This window comes from Podarcis pityusensis (assembly GCF_964106645.2).
Source record: "Podarcis pityusensis genome assembly, chromosome: 2".
Classification (NCBI taxonomy): domain Eukaryota; kingdom Metazoa; phylum Chordata; class Lepidosauria; order Squamata; family Lacertidae; genus Podarcis; species Podarcis pityusensis.
The window spans coordinates 31,554,811-31,573,313 of record NC_138029.1 but is presented as its reverse complement, the minus strand read 5'-3'; the positions used below and the strand labels follow the sequence as shown (position 1 = coordinate 31,573,313).

General features: G+C 44.7%; 2 protein-coding genes across 5 annotated transcripts in view; one reads left to right on the top strand and one right to left on the bottom strand.

Annotated features, from left to right (window-relative positions):
- PGS1 (phosphatidylglycerophosphate synthase 1) overlaps positions 1-10,600 on the top strand; it is a 125,292-nt gene extending 114,692 nt beyond the window's left edge. For 2 of the 3 annotated variants that reach the window (XM_080993834.1, XM_080993832.1), the window contains 3 exons: positions 5,026-5,174; positions 8,538-8,684; positions 9,902-10,600. In XM_080993834.1, the coding sequence (XP_080849960.1) occupies positions 5,026-5,174; positions 8,538-8,657 (269 nt within the window). In that variant the 3' untranslated portion in view covers positions 8,658-8,684; positions 9,902-10,600. Of the gene's footprint in view, positions 1-5,025; positions 5,175-8,537; positions 8,694-9,901 lie in introns of all 3 variants that reach the window. The other variant, XM_080993833.1, reaches the window with a different exon arrangement.
- DNAH17 (dynein axonemal heavy chain 17) overlaps positions 9,702-18,503 on the bottom strand; it is a 95,756-nt gene continuing 86,954 nt past the window's right edge. For both annotated transcript variants that reach the window (XM_080993519.1, XM_080993520.1), the window contains 9 exons: positions 18,281-18,408; positions 16,878-17,105; positions 16,456-16,647; positions 15,481-15,660; positions 14,902-15,084; positions 13,142-13,324; positions 11,829-11,972; positions 11,099-11,324; positions 9,702-10,083 (listed from right to left, as the gene is read on the bottom strand). In XM_080993519.1, the coding sequence (XP_080849645.1) occupies positions 9,836-10,083; positions 11,099-11,324; positions 11,829-11,972; positions 13,142-13,324; positions 14,902-15,084; positions 15,481-15,660; positions 16,456-16,647; positions 16,878-17,105; positions 18,281-18,408 (1,712 nt within the window). In that variant the 3' untranslated portion in view covers positions 9,702-9,835. The remainder of the gene's footprint in view (positions 10,084-11,098; positions 11,325-11,828; positions 11,973-13,141; positions 13,325-14,901; positions 15,085-15,480; positions 15,661-16,455; positions 16,648-16,877; positions 17,106-18,280; positions 18,409-18,503) is intronic.

Below are 18,503 nucleotides of genomic sequence, written 5' to 3'. Positions count from 1 at the left end.
TCTGAGACTTCCAAGCTGACAGCAAGCAAATTCTGCTCTGGAAGGCATTTTGAAGTTCCCGTGGTCAGCTTTCCATGGTACTGAGGGAACCATATTTGTCACTTACATTAGAAATGGGATTAGAGCAAACTGAGCAGGCCTCCCTTGAGCCTGTCCCAAAGCTCGCATCCTATTAGGCTGCCCTTCTCCAGGGATCCCTGGGTTTGTTTGCCGACGTTTGTGGATGTTAATGATTATGGGAATGCTGCTATCTTTCCTGCCTCCTTCCTGCAAAGCTGCTGGGAAGAGGCCGGTGGGGTGGGGTTGGGTGTGTGTGTTGCTAACTAACTCTTAAGAAAACGTGTCTCTGCACACTGCTGCTTACCCACAACCAGGAGAAACAGTAAGAGAGAGGGCCACAGGGGTAGCAAACAGCACTGCTTCCAACTGTGCAATTGTGTTCACTCTAAAGATCTCCTGCCAGCAGTCCTCTGAATGTGGGATTTGCATAGGATGGCAGATAAGCATATCTTATCTCTAGTTGTGGCTTCTATTATTGGAAAACCTGGCTACAATCCACCAAAGATACATGGCTTCCCAGTGCTGATTGTTCAACTTTTACACCCAAGAAGAGAGATGTCGTACAAAGACACACAGCATTTGAGAAGTGTGCAGCCAACATTGCTGATGGCGTAGCAGCTCAAGGCAATGTCATTATCCTTCCACAACACGGCTGGCTCTGCTTGAATTGTGCATGCACATGAAAGCTCATACCAATAACAAACTTAGTTGGTCTCTAAGGTGGTACTGGAAGGAATTATTTTGTTTCGACTACGGCAGACCAACACGGCTACCTACCTGTAACTGGAACTTAATAACAGCTGTAAAATGGAGAGTGCTGTTGAAATTAATAATACCACCAAAACCGCCAATTTCCACCACCCTGGGCAATCATGCTATCTTTAATTTATGCATTTGTTGTCGTCATGCATTGAGATAGAAGAATAGTTCCCAAATGTAGTCCAGGAGTCTTGTGCAGGTGACTGCTCAAGATAGGCCATCTCAAGAAGCTCTTAGGCACTCTGAATAGCTGGCACTGTTGCAAATTCACAGGTTTTCCAAACCAAGTTGGGCTAGACTACTGCTGCAGCTATTCTGCTTTCTGGCTAAATGGGCATTTAAGGATTTATTTATAGCTACCCTGCTCTTCAGCCAACAAGGCTCCCAGAGCAGCTTAGGTAAAGGTAAAGGGACCCCTGACCATTAGGTCCAGTTGTGACTGACTCTGAGGTTGCGGCGCTCATCTCGCTTTATTGGCCGAGGGAGCCGGCGTACAGCTTCCAGGTCATGTGGCCAGCATGACTAAGCTGCTAGGTTGGCAGGAGCAGGGACTGAGCGATGGGGGCTCACCCTGTCGTGGAGATTCGAACCACCGACCTTCTGATCGGCAAGCCCTAGGCTCTGTGGTTTAACCCACAGTGCCACCCGTGTCCCCCCAGAGTGGCTTACATATAATCAAAACAAGACACATTAAAATCAAAGGATTCCTGTTTGGGAATCAAGCAGGTGAAGAATATGAGATACTTGGTAGTAGTGAGTTCATAAGCATACTCTCAGGAGAGAGAAGTATGTTCTTGGGGCAAAGAGAGAGAGAGAGAATGTTTGGCAATCAGTTATGCAGCAGAGTGTCAGGTATCACTTGAGACCCAGATAAGGCTCCTTTATTAGACTGAATGAGGATAGAGAAATATTTTAGGTTTCCCCTCCTGAAAAGGTGAATCATGAGGTGAGCGGATTCAGCCTGGCATAGTCACAAAGCTAACACCATTGTAGGACATGCAGCCTAACCTTCTGTTGCATTTCTTGTGGCAACAGGAATGCGAAAGAAGTTTGTGGGCTCAATCAAATTCCAGCATGCCTGCAGGCATCCCTCTCTCCTCATTCTGCAAGGCTGGATTGGATGTTTGGCCAGGGACATCAGCAGGGCACTCTTGCTTGCTCATTTGGTTTTCTAAATAGCTATAGAGAGGGAAGAGTGTGGGGATGTTTAGAGTTACCGGAACTATTTCAGACTTGGAACACAAGACACTGTCCAAGTAGGTCAAAGTAACTGTAGATTATTCTCCTTGCGTAAAAAAGCTACAAACTGTGATGTTTGTGATGCTGCCTGTGAAAGGGCTTCTTTGCCGTATCAGAGGGGTGCAGAATAGGCACTCTTGTAAGTTCAAACATGGACACAGCAGCTCAGAAAATAAGAGGCAGTTAATGCATTTGCACAAGATTGCTAACAAACAGGAAAAATTGTCTGTTCAGCTTTGCTGGTAAGCTTTAGCCACTTGCCTAAGTGTGGAAGTTAATCGATTTAAAATTTCTTGGGGAATGGGCTGGGACCCACAAGTGGGCCTTGCTTCCAGTGCCTCCTCTCTTGCCCACCCTGCCCCACCAGCCTTTTCACAGCTTTTTTGTTGAACCAATGCCAGCAGCAGCAGCAGCAGCTTTCCCTTCAGTGGTTGCTTGCTTAAAACTTTATATCCCACTTTCCCGCTTACCAGAGTAACTAGTTTCAGGGACTTACTGATGTTCAAAGAATGGTAAAGCAATCCCCAATCATTATATAATTAAAACAATTAAATGCCAAAAACCTAGAAACAGCATGGCAGATCACCAGTGTTTTAACTCTCTTTAAGATTCCAGTGTTGATAAAAGTGCCACCTGAACAAAAGTGTCCTTACCTGGTGGTTGAAGCTAAGAAGAGAGTAGACCAAAGAAACTTCTGCAGTCACAGAAAAGGCTCTCCTATGTCTCTCCCGTGTCAGGCTGTTGAATAAGGCCTCACCATTAGGGTGTGGGCAGCTCGTAACTCTGTCCATGGTGCCGTGTAACCCCTGCATTAACAGCGGCTACTCCCGGGGCTTGGGCAGTTTGAGGGAGACCTTTTCCTTTTGATTTCAGGTGGGCAAAGAGACATTTAAGAAGCAGGAGTTGAGGGCCAGGTGGACTGCTTTCTTGTTCTTTCCCTTTTTTTTTAGAATAATTTTTTATTAACCGACCAATCACATCAAATCAAACCAAATTACATAAATTCCAAATTACACAGCCGAATTTTAAATTTTTGTTGGGGGTACCCATATTTCAAGTTCCGAAGGGATCCAATCAACTTCTTGCTTCTTACTGCTGTTTTAATGTCCACAAATCTAACCTTATGATGTTCACAGTACTATCCAGTCCTTTCTTATTATTTTTCCACATCTCTTGTTGTTATTTTCATATATTTTTCCTTTCTCTTTGTGACCTCTGATAGTCTCCTCAAGCTGGTTAGTTTGTAATGCTTTCTTGTTCTTTCCCATGTTGATAAATTCCAGTGAGAGCGAGTCTTGCAAGCAGGGTTTGTGTGCTCCATGGCTAGAATACTCCTTCCCTGTTGTTTTCCCACATTGTGGCTCCAGTGAGAGTGGAGCTAGTAAGTGAACACCAGGAGGATATTGGACCGAGTGGGAAGCTCTGTGTGGGGTTTTGGTTAGTTGATAGGATTGTTTGTTTTGGTATGTTTTGCTGTCATGCTTCTTAGCCCTTCATAGTGGTATTTTAAAATAATTTAGCTGTTTAGTTCTCCTGACCCTTGAAATAGAACAACTACTATAACCCCCACAATAATTTACCCCAGTGAATGTACCTAGTTTTATTCAGTTGCAAACCCACTGTTAATTGCCTTGGCTCTTGTTTTCCATAAGATGGGCAGTATACATCTGATCATCATTTGTCTTGTTCATCTGGGGTGTATGCATCACGAAGGGCAAAGGGCAGTTTAATAATGATTTTATTCTTTATACCCCACCCATCTGGCTGGGCTTCCCCAGCCACTCTGGGCAGCTTCCAGCACATATAAAAACATAATAAAACGTCGAACGTTAAAAACTTCCTGATACAGGGCTGCCTTCAGATGTCTTCTAAAAGTTGTGTAGTACTTCCTCCCCATCAGATGTCAAGGAGATAGTGTTCCATAGGGAGGGCGCCACTGCTGAGAAGGCCTTTTGCCTGGTTCCCCGTAACTTCACTTCTCGCAGTGAGGGAAGCACCAGAAGACCCTTTAAAGTGGACTTCAGTTTTGCATCATTTCCCAAGTGTGGCAGGAAATATGAAAAGTATGCCCACATGTATTTGGCTCAGCAACAGATAATGATGAGAAGTGTTTCCTTTAAGCTTGGGTGGTTTTCTTCAGTGGGAAGTGCTCTACAAATGTGGACACTCCCATTGGCCTGAAGGAACTGAGATGCAAAACTCATGCAGTGTTAGAAAAACAAAGTTGCTATCTTATGATTCCCACAGGGTTGTTCCTTTGTTCCGGATGAATGGGTGAGACCAGGTTGGTAGACTGGTGTTGCCTTTGGTAATTGTGCTGTTACCGCTGTTTAGTTGTGTGTGTGTGTGTGTGTGTGTGTGAGAGAGAGAGAGAGAGAGAGAGAGAAGGACAGGGAGGGAGATAGATATTGACATACAGGTATCGCTTCTGAAGGATAAACCTTTTTTTCTACAGTAGTTGCTCTGATATGATCAGCAGCAGCATCTACAGTAAATCATTCTGTGCATAAGTACTGATCTTGAGGGATTATGGTCTTTGCTCCGTCAAGAACCTGGGGACATCACTAATTTATTTTTAAACATGATCAGTGTAATATTAAAAGCCTAAGCCTTCAGTGCAGCTGTACAGGGTGGGGAGTGTGTGTTGCAATGGACCTCACAGCATGGTCTGCATCCCATTGTGCAGGGATTGTGTTGTACAAGCTGAGAAAAGCGTATGCAAAAGTGCAGCCAGGTACTCTGCTGATTTTTGTGCCATTCCTGTATGACATTTTCTGCAAGGAAGTATCCCTATTTCCTGGTTGCTTCTTTAGCACCCTGACCTATTTATACTGCCAGTAAATTAAATATTTAGTGTGTTTTGTTGCTTTTCCTTTCAAGAATAAACTATTGTTTGAGGCTCATAACAGCTTCCATGAAAACTTCCTCCGTCTGCCACATTTCCTTTCTCCCCATGTTTCCCTGCAGGCCTCTGGTTGTACCTGGCAGGAAGCAGTCTACCCTGCTTAACTCTGATTGGCTCTCCTAATTTTGGGTACAGGTCGGTTCATCGGGACCTCGAAGCACAGGTTGCAATAGTGACGGAAAACAAAGCCCTGCAACAGCAGTTCCATCAGGTGCGTAGTTCGTGGGCCAATGACTTGAGTGCTCCGCTTCACACTGAACCACCCTAAGATCTATGGGTGAAGGGCAGTATACTAGTTTAATGAATAAATAAAATAAACAAGTAGTGGGGTTGAAGGAAACTGGATTAATTCAAAACTGTCCAGAGGAAGTTTGTGTGAGCGGTTACTTTTCTTTATTTATTAAATGTGTTGGTTGCTTTTTTACAAAAGCAACTCTAACCCATTTTAACTAGAAAACGGATACATTAACACTGGGGGGAAAGAAAACCAAGAAAAATCTTTTTTGAAAAACCCTCCAGTGATGATGCATCTGAAATAGCTGTTGTAGTCCTGAATGGATCTGGATTAACGTAAACAGGCTGGTCCTGGAGGCTGAAGATAAATGTGGGAAAAGACAGAGGTATTGCTACCTCTACCCCTAACGCATCCATGTGCTTTTCTCCTTTGACTTGATGGTTGTCCCCATGGGGAGAAGTGTAGTGGGCCATAGTTTTCCTAAAGACTATCCTAGTACCTCCCAGTGTTTTGGTAATCCAATGGTTGATGAATTTTATAAAGAGGGGCAAAACTATTAGCTGCTTTCTTTTTCTTGCTCACAACTTTTCGACGTACAAGTGCAGATGTTTTCTTTATAATTATTCTTGTAGGTTTTCATTTAGACTTTTCTGCTCCTGATTCTCTCTCCTCCCCAATTTTATTTATAAAACAAAGGTTATACAGAGACTGACAGAATACGAAAACAGTGCTTTTGATTTTTAAGATTAATGAAATAGTTGCTGTGGGCTTTCCCAGCATTTCTTGGTGTGTGCTCTCCTGCTGGCTGCAAATGTATTTCGGATTGACCTGATTCTATCTCTGCTTGCGTGGCCTTGATTCCTGTCTCTGTCCACTCACTTATTCTAGACTGGCTTTTTAATTGCCCTTTGCAACCGCTGTGTCGCAGCACAACAGTTGGATTTGCACATACATATTAATCCCAAGATTTACTCTCAGCCAGTTCATCCAAACTAAAGTTATTATGTCGTAACATTGAATTTCACTGGAAACAGGAGTTTCCATAAGAAGGCTTACCCCCTGGTTTCTAACTGAAATTTGTAGTTGGTTAAATTTATATGAAAATACCTGGTACCACATAAAATCCCCATAAAGCAGGGCTGGGGAACCTCAGGGCTGGGCTTAAATGTGGTTCTCCAGTTTTCTCTGTGGCCTTCAGAATCCCCAGTAGCCCTTGTCAAACTGCTAATGCCTCTTGCTTGTTTGAATGGCAGATAGAGAGGTTTATGTAGAAACTAGCCCATTGTACATTTGTTGCACTCTTCACTTTAGCCTCTGGCCCCACTCATCACAGTCACATGGGCCCCTGAAGGTTGCCCAAAAGGGAATGCAAGCCCACCCTACCTGGGAAAAGGTTTTCTACCCCAACACAAAGTCTCAGTGTTGACTGGGTTTTTGAAAGAACATTGCCTGAGACTTTGTAGCAGCCAAGCCATAGAAGCCATGTATAATTTCAGCCTTTAAATGCAGGGGCTCCATAAATACTGTCTTGGCTTACTCTCTAGCAATTGTTTTCCCGTACGCCAGAGGATTTCAGGGGAGAGATTGCTCTCCCCTCATGCTGCTTTTGTAGTGGTGGCTTGTGAAAACAAACAAACAAACACCCTCTCAGCTCTCGAGTCCTTGAGGACTTGAGGGAGGACTTGAGGGAGGGGGTAGGGTCTTGTTCCAGGTTGTGCAAGGAAGGCTTTGGGAAAGGCAAGAAGTGACATGAACTGTTCTCACCACTTCCTCCTTCCACAGAGCAGTTCATGCCACCACCTGCCTTCTTTTATTAAACTTGACTTTGCCCCTCCCACAATTTCTCTCCATGTGCTGAAAGATGGAACGGGCGTTTAAAAAATTGTTCCATTTTTGTATCATCTGTAGGAGGTTATAAACATCCGATGTATAATCTGAAATAAATGGGAGCTATTGGAAATGCGGTAAGAATTCAGATGACAACCTAGTAAGCCGCATACACAAACTGTTGCTATTATACTTATCCTTTGTGGAGCATTGGTACCTCTTGTTGTAGGGGGGTGGTTGTGAGTAACCCAACTACGTTTCTTACAGTTTGTGCGAATCCTGCCTTTGGGGTGGATTCCGAGCATTCTGAAGTCTGTGGATAGTCATTTTTTGATCCTTTAATAAGAGTTGTTTACATTCTCTGCTTCCCATCCCATGTGGACTGCAAGCCTTTTGTGAAGGCGCCATGTCAGGACTGTGCCCTGTATACTTCCCAGCACATTGTCTTAGCAGCATTAGCACAGTCCTTAAGGACACACTTCTGCTGCTCAGCTAGCACTTCTGCAGACCTTCAGTTAGCCCCAGGTCAAATCACCTTTCTAACTGCACTTGCTCTGCCTACGCCGTAATTACCAGTTGGTAAAGAAAGTCAATTGTGCTAGCCCTCTTTAGATGACCAAAACACATGAATTAATGAGCGAGAAGAACACAGGACCCCCTTGTTCACAAGCACATTGAATAAGGTTTACTTTTTATCTATTTACTTAAAGAAGGCCTTGTTAAATCCTAGAGGGAACTAGTTTACAGGAAATAAGAGGGGGCAGGGGAGAGAATTAGAACGCAATCTGCATGGGCTAGATCTGCTCAGTTGGGCTTGGGAAGGTTATAGGTGGCTAATAATGTGGCTGAGGATGGGTGATTGAGCTGTGTTGACTTTGGAGTCAGGCAGAAGTCCTATAATTGTGTCAGGGCTCTCTGCATGTACAAGAACCCATCTTTCTAGCACAGGTGAGAAAGTATCTTTGTGCTGTAAGCACTACTTCAAATCTCATGGGGTGTATGCGTCCTGTATCACACAGACACTTGCTGTCCCTGCCAGCTGTATTGTTTGTTCTTTGAAGGTGCTTAGTATTTCTGGGAACCACAGCGAAACCTTGACGGCACATTCATTTTAAAATGCAGCTTCGGAGCTTTTTCTGAAGAGAAATGAACTGTCTGGTCTCTGGAGATTAAAGTCGAGCTTCCTTTTGGACGATTATAGCTCAGGGTTTGGCTGTTACGGGAAAAAAGTAACTGCAGGGCCAAATCTCGCAATGCTTTCCTCCTTTGTGTGTTTGTATACATATGTGGGTTGGGCTCTGTGTATGTGCAATTACTTGACTCAGTTGGCATTTGAGATGCCAAACTTGAGAGAAAGCAGGTCAGCCTGCATAAGAGGTACTCTCTTCAGAGGAATGAAAGTATATGGAGCCCTGTACTTTCATTAAAACTAATTAAAGCAATCAGTAATGCAGTCCAGGAGCAGATGTTCAAATTCATGTAGTAACCTCCCCCTCCTTTTTCCCACTATAGGAGCAAGAGCAGCTTTATTTGCGGTCTAGTATGGTGTCTGCATCAACCTTTGAGCAGTCTAGTCGCTATGTCCAACTGTGGGTGAAGATGGTGACACCTCTGATTAAGAACTTCTTCTGAAAAAAAAGATAGGCGGGTCCTTTTGGGGTGAGTTTTGTAAATTGTTGTTTATACCCTCCCCTCCCCTCCCCCCACCCTGGCAAGCACTTTAATAAACAGGAAAGAAGCACAAGCTGATTTCTGTAAGAACCAAGGCAGTGTTTTTCCTGCACAGCATAAGCCTGCTATCCAAGGGCCTGCATTGGACGGTCATTGCAAAACGCTGCGAGACCTTATTAATTTGTCTCAATTTGTCTTATTCTGGGGAAAGGCTAAAACTCGCATATAAAATAACTGGAAAGTAGTAAAATGCCAGGCAGGCATGTGTGGAGGAGAAATTGAGGCTTCAAATACACAGTGCTGGTCAACTGCATGAGGGCTAAAAAGAGTAGAAGGGAAACAGAAGTGCAGATATTACAGCTTTGAATCAGGTGTTCATCCATAACACCAAGGTTTATTTGGACAGTTCCTTATGTATTATTAGGGACCAGGTTCTCTTTGGCAGTAAGATGCCTCTTACTATCTAGAAAATGGCAATGATTGAGGTGGGGGCTGAGGCTTTGGTAACTGCTATTGTAATGAAGGGAGATACTGGAGCTCATCAAGAATATAAACCTAACAAATGTTTATATTCTTAAGTAGTGCTAATGTGACTACCAGGAGCGCCTCAGGCATTAAACTTGCTCCTGCAGAGCTCCAAGTAGGCCAAATCAAGAGGTGCCTCCTGGGTTCAATAAGTTACAGAGGAAGACATTTGCATTTTTCAGAAATTTGGCATTATTATGCCTAACTGGTGAGAGAGTCCCTTCTCCTTGTGGATTAATGTTGGTGGAGATTAGCAAACACATCTTAGGTGGGGAAAAAACCTGAGATAATCAGCATATATTTTCATACTTATGAGAACTGAAAAGTCTTCTAGTCAGTTGCAGTGAATGCTACACAATGAAAGTGAACTGGGAAAGGAATCCTGGCCAATGCGGACAAATGTACACAGACTTGTTTCTAGTCATAAACTGCAGGCTTGCATATATTATTGTAAAAATACTTTATCAATAACAACCTGAGTAGCATAACCACACTTTTGCTTTTTTATTGAAAACTTTGCAAACAAGTCTTTTTAGTTTCTATTTCGGGAAAGGTGGTGGGGTGACATGATGGAGTGGGGGCGGGCGGGTAGGGCTTTGCTTTCAACGCAGGTGTTAAACTTGCAAGAGCAAAGCAACTCCAGCAAGAATCCACTTAGCTGGCTTCTCTTTTGTCTTCAGGTTGAAGGTCCAGACGTAGGTGGGGCCTCGCATGCGCGTCTTATAGACAGGACACTCATACATGTTCTTGGTGTCCATACGATCCACGGGAATGGCTTTGATGAAGATGACGGGCATCGAGGGGGTCAGCTCCTTCAGACGTGCATCACTGATGACACCGGTCTGAGTATCCCAACGTGCACCTGCAGGAGGACAGAACTGTGGTGATGTTTCAGCCTAGAAGGTGCTTCATTTGCAGCAAGCGTTAAGGAAGGGAACCTCACACTACCAACCTTCTGTCTTTAGAAGCATGGCTACAGGTAGTTGCTCTGGCTTGAATGTGCCTTTGCTATCATCTCCATAATTTACGTAAGAATTCTGAGCATTAACAAGCTAGAAAGAGCTGAATGCACAACTTTGCCCTGAGCCTATGGCAGTGTTCCTTTGCTCCAGAAAGCTATATTCTTCCTTCCACCTTCATTCAGCCTTGTAGGTAACATAAACGTCCCTACCTACAGTGACTTGAGCACTAAGGGTTAGGCTTCTTCAGCCCCCCTTTTAATATGCGGGGGCAATATTACATTCCTAACCTTAGCCGCACTTAGAAACAGAGTATTTTAATATGGTCAATTAAGTAGTTTTGTCTGTAAGGGCAGTAAAATAGGCATGTGCTGCCCTCTGCTGACATGCTAAAGTGATAATAAAGGCAGCTACTGCAAAGTGTTGTCTGCTTGATCCTTTCTTGACAAATATTTGTGCTTTCAAAACAGACAGATTTCAGCCTGGAAGTAGTTTACAGTGTGGAAATAATATTTGCACAAGCTGAAGGCATCCAGCAATGAATGGCAAATAATATATTTTACTGCACAAAATTGATTAAGAATCCTCTGCTGTTACCAAGCACAAAGGTACAGCTGAAGCATTGATGGGGTGCCCTTCTTTTTAAAATTGTGATGATTATGTTGCTCAGAGCTGTGCCTGAAAGAGGTGGGGCAGGGGAAAGTGGTCTTGCTTCAACGTCCTGGAGGCAAAGAGAGAACCCAGGGACACAATGTTCTAAAAATGCAAGAAACTATAGTAAACACCCTCCCCACCCCTCTCAAAGAAATAGCACAGATGAAATGGAGAGCTTCCCTACAGTAGAATAGGACAAAGGAGAAACTGCCTTGTCTGCTGTTGAATGACTGCATCTCTGTCTTACATGATAAGCTAGATTACCTTCCATGAAGAGCCCATGCACATAGGAGCCTTCTCGAGGGGGAGCTGTCATATCCTCCCGGTTCTTCTTGGTAACTTCCACTGAAAGGCACATTCTGTCAAGAGGCCACTCATTTTTCCTAGCCATAGACTGCATAATGGCCGTGAGGAAAGACTGAGGGTTAAAGAAGCCTGCTAGCCATACAGTTGTGGGTAGGGCAAAGTCTGTTGTCCAGGCCTCCAGCTCCTGAAAATGGAAATATTACACATAGCTAAGCATGTTGAGGAGGTCCATGTTTTCTGTTGCACTTGAGAGTCCATCTCCCATCAGCCCCAGGCACCACACTCAAGGAACAGGGATCATGGGAGGTGTAGTTCCACAACACTTATAGGGTCACACGTTTTCCCATTGCTGCTTTAGCAGAAACTACCTCCTATAAACACATTATCTTCACATAAAGATTCTGAAAAGCCTATGCTTGTCTGTCATCCTAAACAGATGATCAAGACTTTTACCTAGTAGAATTGCATACAACTACAGCTGTAAAGTATTCTTGTTATTTTATTAAGGATTGTTATTAAGGATATATATAGAAGGTAAAGTTGGAAAAAACAATGCAAAAGCAAATAACTGAGTGTTGCTTAATTAAAAGATGATGCGTAAGTGAAAGTTCTTAGCTGTCCTGGTTGTTGCACTGCCAGGACAGCTAAGAACTTGTTTTTTGGAGAGCTTTAACAAAGGAAACCTCACCCTGATGCGGAGTAGTAGGTCAGCATACCAAGCTCCCAAGCTGAGCAAAGATGGATAAGCCCGGTTTGTCCAGGAATCAGGAACATTGTCATAGTAAAGAGCATTTGATAGATCTTCCATGTCTGTTGTGATTGTCAATTCTCCCTGTGGGGAAAACAAAACAAAAGCTTTTAACTGGATTCCTCCATCAGCTCAGCACAGCTTTTTGTGGCTATGCAGACCATTTGAAGAATTCTTAGTGTAGTTTTATGAAAACGGCATCCCTGTTGATCTAAGGTTCTGGTTATGTGAATGCTTTGGCATTAATTACAGCACTTTCAAGATTATATGTTATGCAAACAATGTACCGTCGTTCCTCACTTGTGGTGGTGTTTCCAGGCATTTTCCCTCATGGTACTGCTGATGTTGTGGCAATTTAAATTTCCCAGCACTTGCATTGCTGAGAAAATGAAATGCACTCCTCCAGCTAGTGCTATAATTATGGGTGCCAGCGCTAATGCCAAGCAGTTGTGTAACTGATATCAATGATTAAAAACAGCAAAACACACACACACACAATTTTTTGACCCTTAGTAAATTATTTTTAGTTCTCTGCTGGACAAGCCCTTATTGGTTTGTGGTTCCAACACATACATCATTTCTGTGAGTTGTCGTATGTGGCTCCCTTAATGTCCACAGCCTTATTTCACCCTGGGGAGTTTGGGGAGCAAGTGCATTGAGCTAATGCCTCCCTGTCTCCTGGGCCAGAGCACACCGTTCTAAATGGCTTGTTTTGTTATAAAGGAGGAAGCAACACAATGAAGCTTGCAAGGAGGATATTTTTCTCTTTATCCACCCCACCTCACCCCAATCTTGCCATAGAATTGTATTGTGGAAGACTTGTTGGAAGGTTGAGCTATTGGCAAAACTTGAACATAGTGAAGGGCAGTGAAGGAAAAGTCCACTGGGCAGGGAACACCATCTGTGCTGAAGTCAGCGACCAGCCAGTGAACATAGAGGGAAGATTCCCAAGACAAGCATCTTGGCTCTATCTCCCTTAATTTTCATGTGCTTGTGTATACAAACTACTGAATATGTACTGTTCTGATTGGAAAAAGAGTATCATTATCTTCTAGTTTAAAGTGCTCTTTAAATGCAGTAGCAGGAAAGATGAAAATCAAGTCTCGATGTTCAGGCATTTCCTGTTACTGAGAAAGCACGCTCCACTTTAATTTTCCTATGCCAGGTCATGTGTCAAGTATGCTGACTGAACCAGGTCAAATGTTGTTGTTTTTCTGGTGTACTTCTAGCAATAGCATACAATATGCACCTACCTTCAATCCCAAGTTTAATTCTTTCAGAGAACGTCTAATTTCACTGGTAAGGATGTTCATTCGTTCACATTCCTGGAAGGCAACTACTACATATGGGGTCTTCTCAGCTGCCTTTGCCATGATCTCCACCATATTGAAGGGCTCTGGAAGCCGATCCATGATCTCATCTAGCACAGCTTTTACCTGTTACACAGAAGGCCAAATGAATGTTTCGTTATATGCAGCATCATTTCAAATGCTCCAAAGGGTAAGCAAAGTACTAGACTAAAATACCTGCCCCAGCAAGGTGGGCAGACCAGAGCATTTCCCACATTTCCTGGGGCCTGAAGAAATATCAATGCAACTGAAAAAGGACTGACAGTAGAAGGGGCAGAACAGGTAGCAGCAACCCTAAAACCTGTTGCTGATTAGAAACTAGGGTTGGGCGATAATTAGGTTTTCAACATTGCGATATATCACCAGCCAAACATCACGGTTTGGCGATATACCATGATGCTGAAAGGAGCTGCATTGGCCCCAGCCTGCAAGGTCCCAGGTGAAACTCAGCTCTTACAACTTGGGAGCTGAGGTGCTTTCACCCCAGCACCTTGCAGGTCGGGGCCAATGCAGCTGGCCCCAGTCCACTGCTTGGCTGGGGCGCGCAAAGGCTTCCGCCCTCCACTCCCCAAGACAGAGGGAGCCTTGCAATGAAGCCCAACAGGCTCGGTTTGTAAGGTTCCCTTCGCCAGCAAGGGGTGGGGGGCATGCAAGCAGCCTAGGAGAAAGAGGCTGCTTGCTCTCCACCCCACCCCACCCCACCCTTGCTGGCAAAGATGGAGGGAGCCCTGCAATGGAGCCTGCCAGGCTCCTTCATCTTTGCAGGCAAGGGTTGGGGCGTGCGCGCAAACAGCTTCCTTTTCCTAGGAGAAAGAGACCGCTTGCTCAAAGACAGAAGGGCTTCAATGGAACCTGACAGGCTCCATTGTCAGGGCTCCCTTCGCCTTTGCTGGCATGGCCCTTTCAGCCAAGGAGCGCCAAGGCTCTGCCCCCCCCCCCGGCTGAGCAGGACCCCCGTCCATCCGGCACATGCACATGCCAGAGGGACAGGATCTTATTTGCACACCCCAGCCAGGGAGTGCAAAGCCTCCCACTCCCCAGTGGAGGCAGCTCAAATCCTCCTCTGGCTTGCATGCTAGCAGGAGAAGGATCAGGGCTGCTCAGCTGGGGAACACAAAGCCCCCCCCCCAGCTGAAGGAGCCTGATTGCTCCTGCTCATGTGCAAGCAGGAGAAGGATCAGGGCTTCCTCAGCTGGAGAGCGGGAGCAGTTCAATGGAGCCCCCACCCCGCCGCTGGCTCGTACCAACTGGTGGTGGGTTTGGGGCTCTGTAAAACTGCTTGGCTGAGGCGAGGGCAGCTGCGCGCTCCTCAGCCAAGCAGCTTAAAGGAGGGAGGAACAAGCTGTATAGGTGGCTGGCCAATGCAGCTTGATTCTCTCTCTGCGCTGGCATGAGGGGTAGACTGTGATGGCGGTTGCTGAAACTGCCACGGCTCTGAGTCCCTCTGCCTCCAGCTGCAGCTTGTTTCTCCCTCGCTGCACTGGTAGCAGAGGGACTCATGAGAGGCAGCAGTTTCACTAGCAATAAACCGCCGAGTGAAAGCGCCATAACTGTCTGCCCCTCAATGAATCGCCCAAACCTATTAGAAACATTCAAATAGGAACCCCAAACCATTATCAGGACCCTGAGAGCCATGGTCAAAGCAAACTGGAAGGTTTTCCTACCTTTTCCTCTCGGGACACACCAGTTCCGCCTCCGGCATCTGACTCTTTGGGTTGCATTTCCAGCACGGTGCGGAAAAGTTTCTCAGAGGTGACAGTGAGGAACCCAATCTCTGCATTAGGATGAAGCCCGTACAGATAAGGGCTCTCGGGTGGAAGATTTTCATCAATATATTCATGATATCCCTACAAAATGTAATATGCAGAAACTTGGATGCTATAAGATGTTAGTGACTGCTTAACGCCTACGCCAGCCTTATGTTCAAATTAAGCTTCCAGTAAACTATATGCTCATAACAAGCACTGTCTTGCCGGTTGATCTGGCTGTTTCCCCTGGGACTTTTATCCAACTTGTCCACAAGTATAATGCTGTTTCTCGTGGTCCTCTGAAATATTTTGCCAAGTTCCCTGTGCTGAGGTGTAAAACTATTTCTGTAGTTGCTGTCCTTTCTCTCTAGACCTTGCTATTGTTTCTTTTGTGGCAAATAGCATTTGCACCTATGGCTACCATTTACTTCCCCAGATGAAGGATTGTCAGAATAGTGTGTTGTTGGAGCAACTCCCCACCCCTCCCTCTCTCACCTTATAATCGGAGTTAGGTGGTATAAGGAAACCTGGTGCTAGCAGCATTTCTCCCTCCAGCATCTCCATACGGATGTATTCACCCAGGTAAGTCCGGCATAATCTGCGGTCCCAGTCATCGGTGATGTGTCCCCCATACATGATCTCCCCAAAGAGATACCGCAGGTCGTCCCAGGGAACCTAGGAAAAGATCCCACGGAGGGGGAAAAAGCAAAATTTGGGGGAACACCACCAACATTCTACTCACGTATATAAAGGTATTTGGGCTTTTTGCCGCAACCAAAGTTCTTTTCAGAAAACATGCTTTCATCACTAGTCTATTAAGGGGCACATTTGGTCCCATAAGTACAGTGAAAAATCTTGGGAAATGAGACAAAATGATTTAAAGCACAGACAAGTGCTGGTTAGCCAGCAGGGGACAATCCTGGGGGAATGCTAAATTGCTTTTCCCATCATGGCCTGTGAAGGCAGAAGAATACTTTGGAACTGAGGAGGTCCTATTTGATCTTCGCATTCTGCAATAGAGTTAGAGTGGGCTAATAAAATGGTCTTCATTCTATTCATGTAGCATGTGTTACATGCTAGGTGTTATTGTAACAGGTAGAGTTTGTGAGTTTCCAGATGTAGGAGCTCCATTCAGAACAGTCTGTAGCTCCTCAAATTATTGCTGTCCCAAGTTGAAAAGTGCATTCTGCCCTGGAAGCAGAACTCACAGTGACAAAGTCTCCAGGTGCACAGATGCCAAAAAATGAGAATACCCTGCCCACAAAACACAAGCTTTTCGGTTCAGTGCTTCTCTGCACCAAGATCCTGCAGTACACCTTTTTCCTAATTAAATAATAGTAAATTCAAATAGCAATTCTCCATTTCCCAAAGCAGGCAGTGCTTTGATCAGACCCTTGGAAAACAAGGGACCACTGACTACTACTTACACAGTTTCTCTTCTATGCAACTCACAAGTTACCAAATCTTTACCTTCACATTGGCTTCCAGATAGTTATACAGTACATTGATGGAAATAGTGAGATCTCCATTGTTAAATGGGTAAGACCTATTCCATCCTTGAGCTCCAAATTTCCGCCGTTCTGCCACCACTGCATGGAAATAGCAGAGGGCAAAAAGAATGCACTTGAATTCAATTTCTTTGGTGCACATTTCTAGGGTATCCTAAAGGAGGAAAAAAAAAAAAGGGCTGTACTTTTGCACAAAGTATCTCCGGCTGTTGGAAGTCAAACAACAGAAATGAGAAGCCATCCCAAAGTGGGAGGAAGAGGTCCTTTTCTTATCGAAAGCACTGTTTGCATTGCCCGAAAGACAGGAAAAACCAACTTCAGTGCTAATCTTGGATTGTGGCTGAATACAGAGTCCAAACAAATGGAACAGCAGGTCCTGCTTACCTGAGTAAAAAGATCCAGGGCTTTGTGTAAGTTGGCATGCATGCCTGTTGGAGGCTCATTGGTGATTTTAATGGCATTTTCCAGGAGTCCCTGAGGGATAATATGGGAATCTGGAGAGGGAGCAGGCTCAGCGCTCATGTATACTCTGTAATCGTCATGGCTCCCTATGCTATATCGTTCAACCTTTTTATCCAGTGTTCCCAGCCACTTGGCTACCAGATGGATGTTCTGTAGGGTATATAAGGGACATGTTAGTTGCTGCCAATGAGGATGGACTGCATTCTCCCTCCAGGGCCACCTTTAGTGGCAACCAGAAGTCCTGTAATGTGAATGGAATGCTATTCTAAACTGTCTCCACCCTCCCCATCCCAAGGAACTGACATCACCTAGCCATAGTACATTAATATAAATGGTTCCATCCTAGAACTTCAGGAAGACAAAATGCTCAGCACCCTGCCCTCATTCATGTCATGTTCTAGAATGGATATACATTCTCTGCTGTTTCATCGACTTTTTAGGCATAAAGACGCCTGCACTCATTTTATAGAATCACAGAATTGCAGAGTTGGAATCGGGAATCTCAATTAAAGCATCCATGATAGATGGCCATCCAACCTCTGCTTAAAAACCTCCAAGGAAGGCGAGTCCATGGCCTCCTGAGGGAGTCTGTGCCATGTACATGTCCCCTAGTATGAGTACTCCTTCCTTACACATGCAACACCAGTCTCAAGTTGGAGGGACCTGGAAGAGTGACAAATTGTCTGGGCATCAGCAAAATTCTTGACCTCACTCTACTCAATTTCCCCTCAAGGCCTGGATCTTTTTTAGCATAAGCAATAGACATATGGTCCTTAGCATCTAAGGCAATAATATCAACTGGGCACCAGTTTGGGGGTGGAATGGAATGGGAGAGGGAGGCTCCACTGCAGCCTTCACACTGAGAATGCCCCTACCTTCTCAAATACTTCAGCGGAGGAAAGAAAGGGTCTGCTTGCAAGGTACAGACTTCTCTGAAGCTGTGTTTCCACATAAAGGCTGCAACAGGATCATCTGCCCACAGCTGCTTGCAATTTCTTCATGCCGGCACCTAGATACCTTTGGGCAGTGCCAGCATTGTTCCAACAGCCCAGTATATGTCTAATCCTATCAATGGACATCCGGCATATGCCAGGGAATTTTTTTTTTACACTGGATTATTTATGGACTGGATTACAGAGAGTTTGCAGTTCCAGAAATGATTATTAAAAGCTGTTTTCATTTGCTGTCAGATAATTTACTTAAATCATGAGTGCTAGGGAGGCATGGAAGAAGTGAAGTACACTAGACAAAGCTGTCTAGTGTAAGAAGTACACTAGAAGTACAGTGTAAGAAGTAATCGGCAGGAAACGTTGGAATTGAAATACCTGAAGAATGACCCAGTGTCCTTCTACCGCAGCCACATCCAGAGCATGTTCTGCCACAACTTCCTGTCCTTGTCCTAGAGACACATTGTGGATTTTCCCATTGTCTATGGTGAAGCCAAGCTTTTGACCTAAGAGAGTTATTAAAATTGAGTGGAATTTTTAAAATGTCTGTTGTTCTTTTAAAGCTTTTGCTGTTATAGGGCACACTTACTGGAAAGGCTCT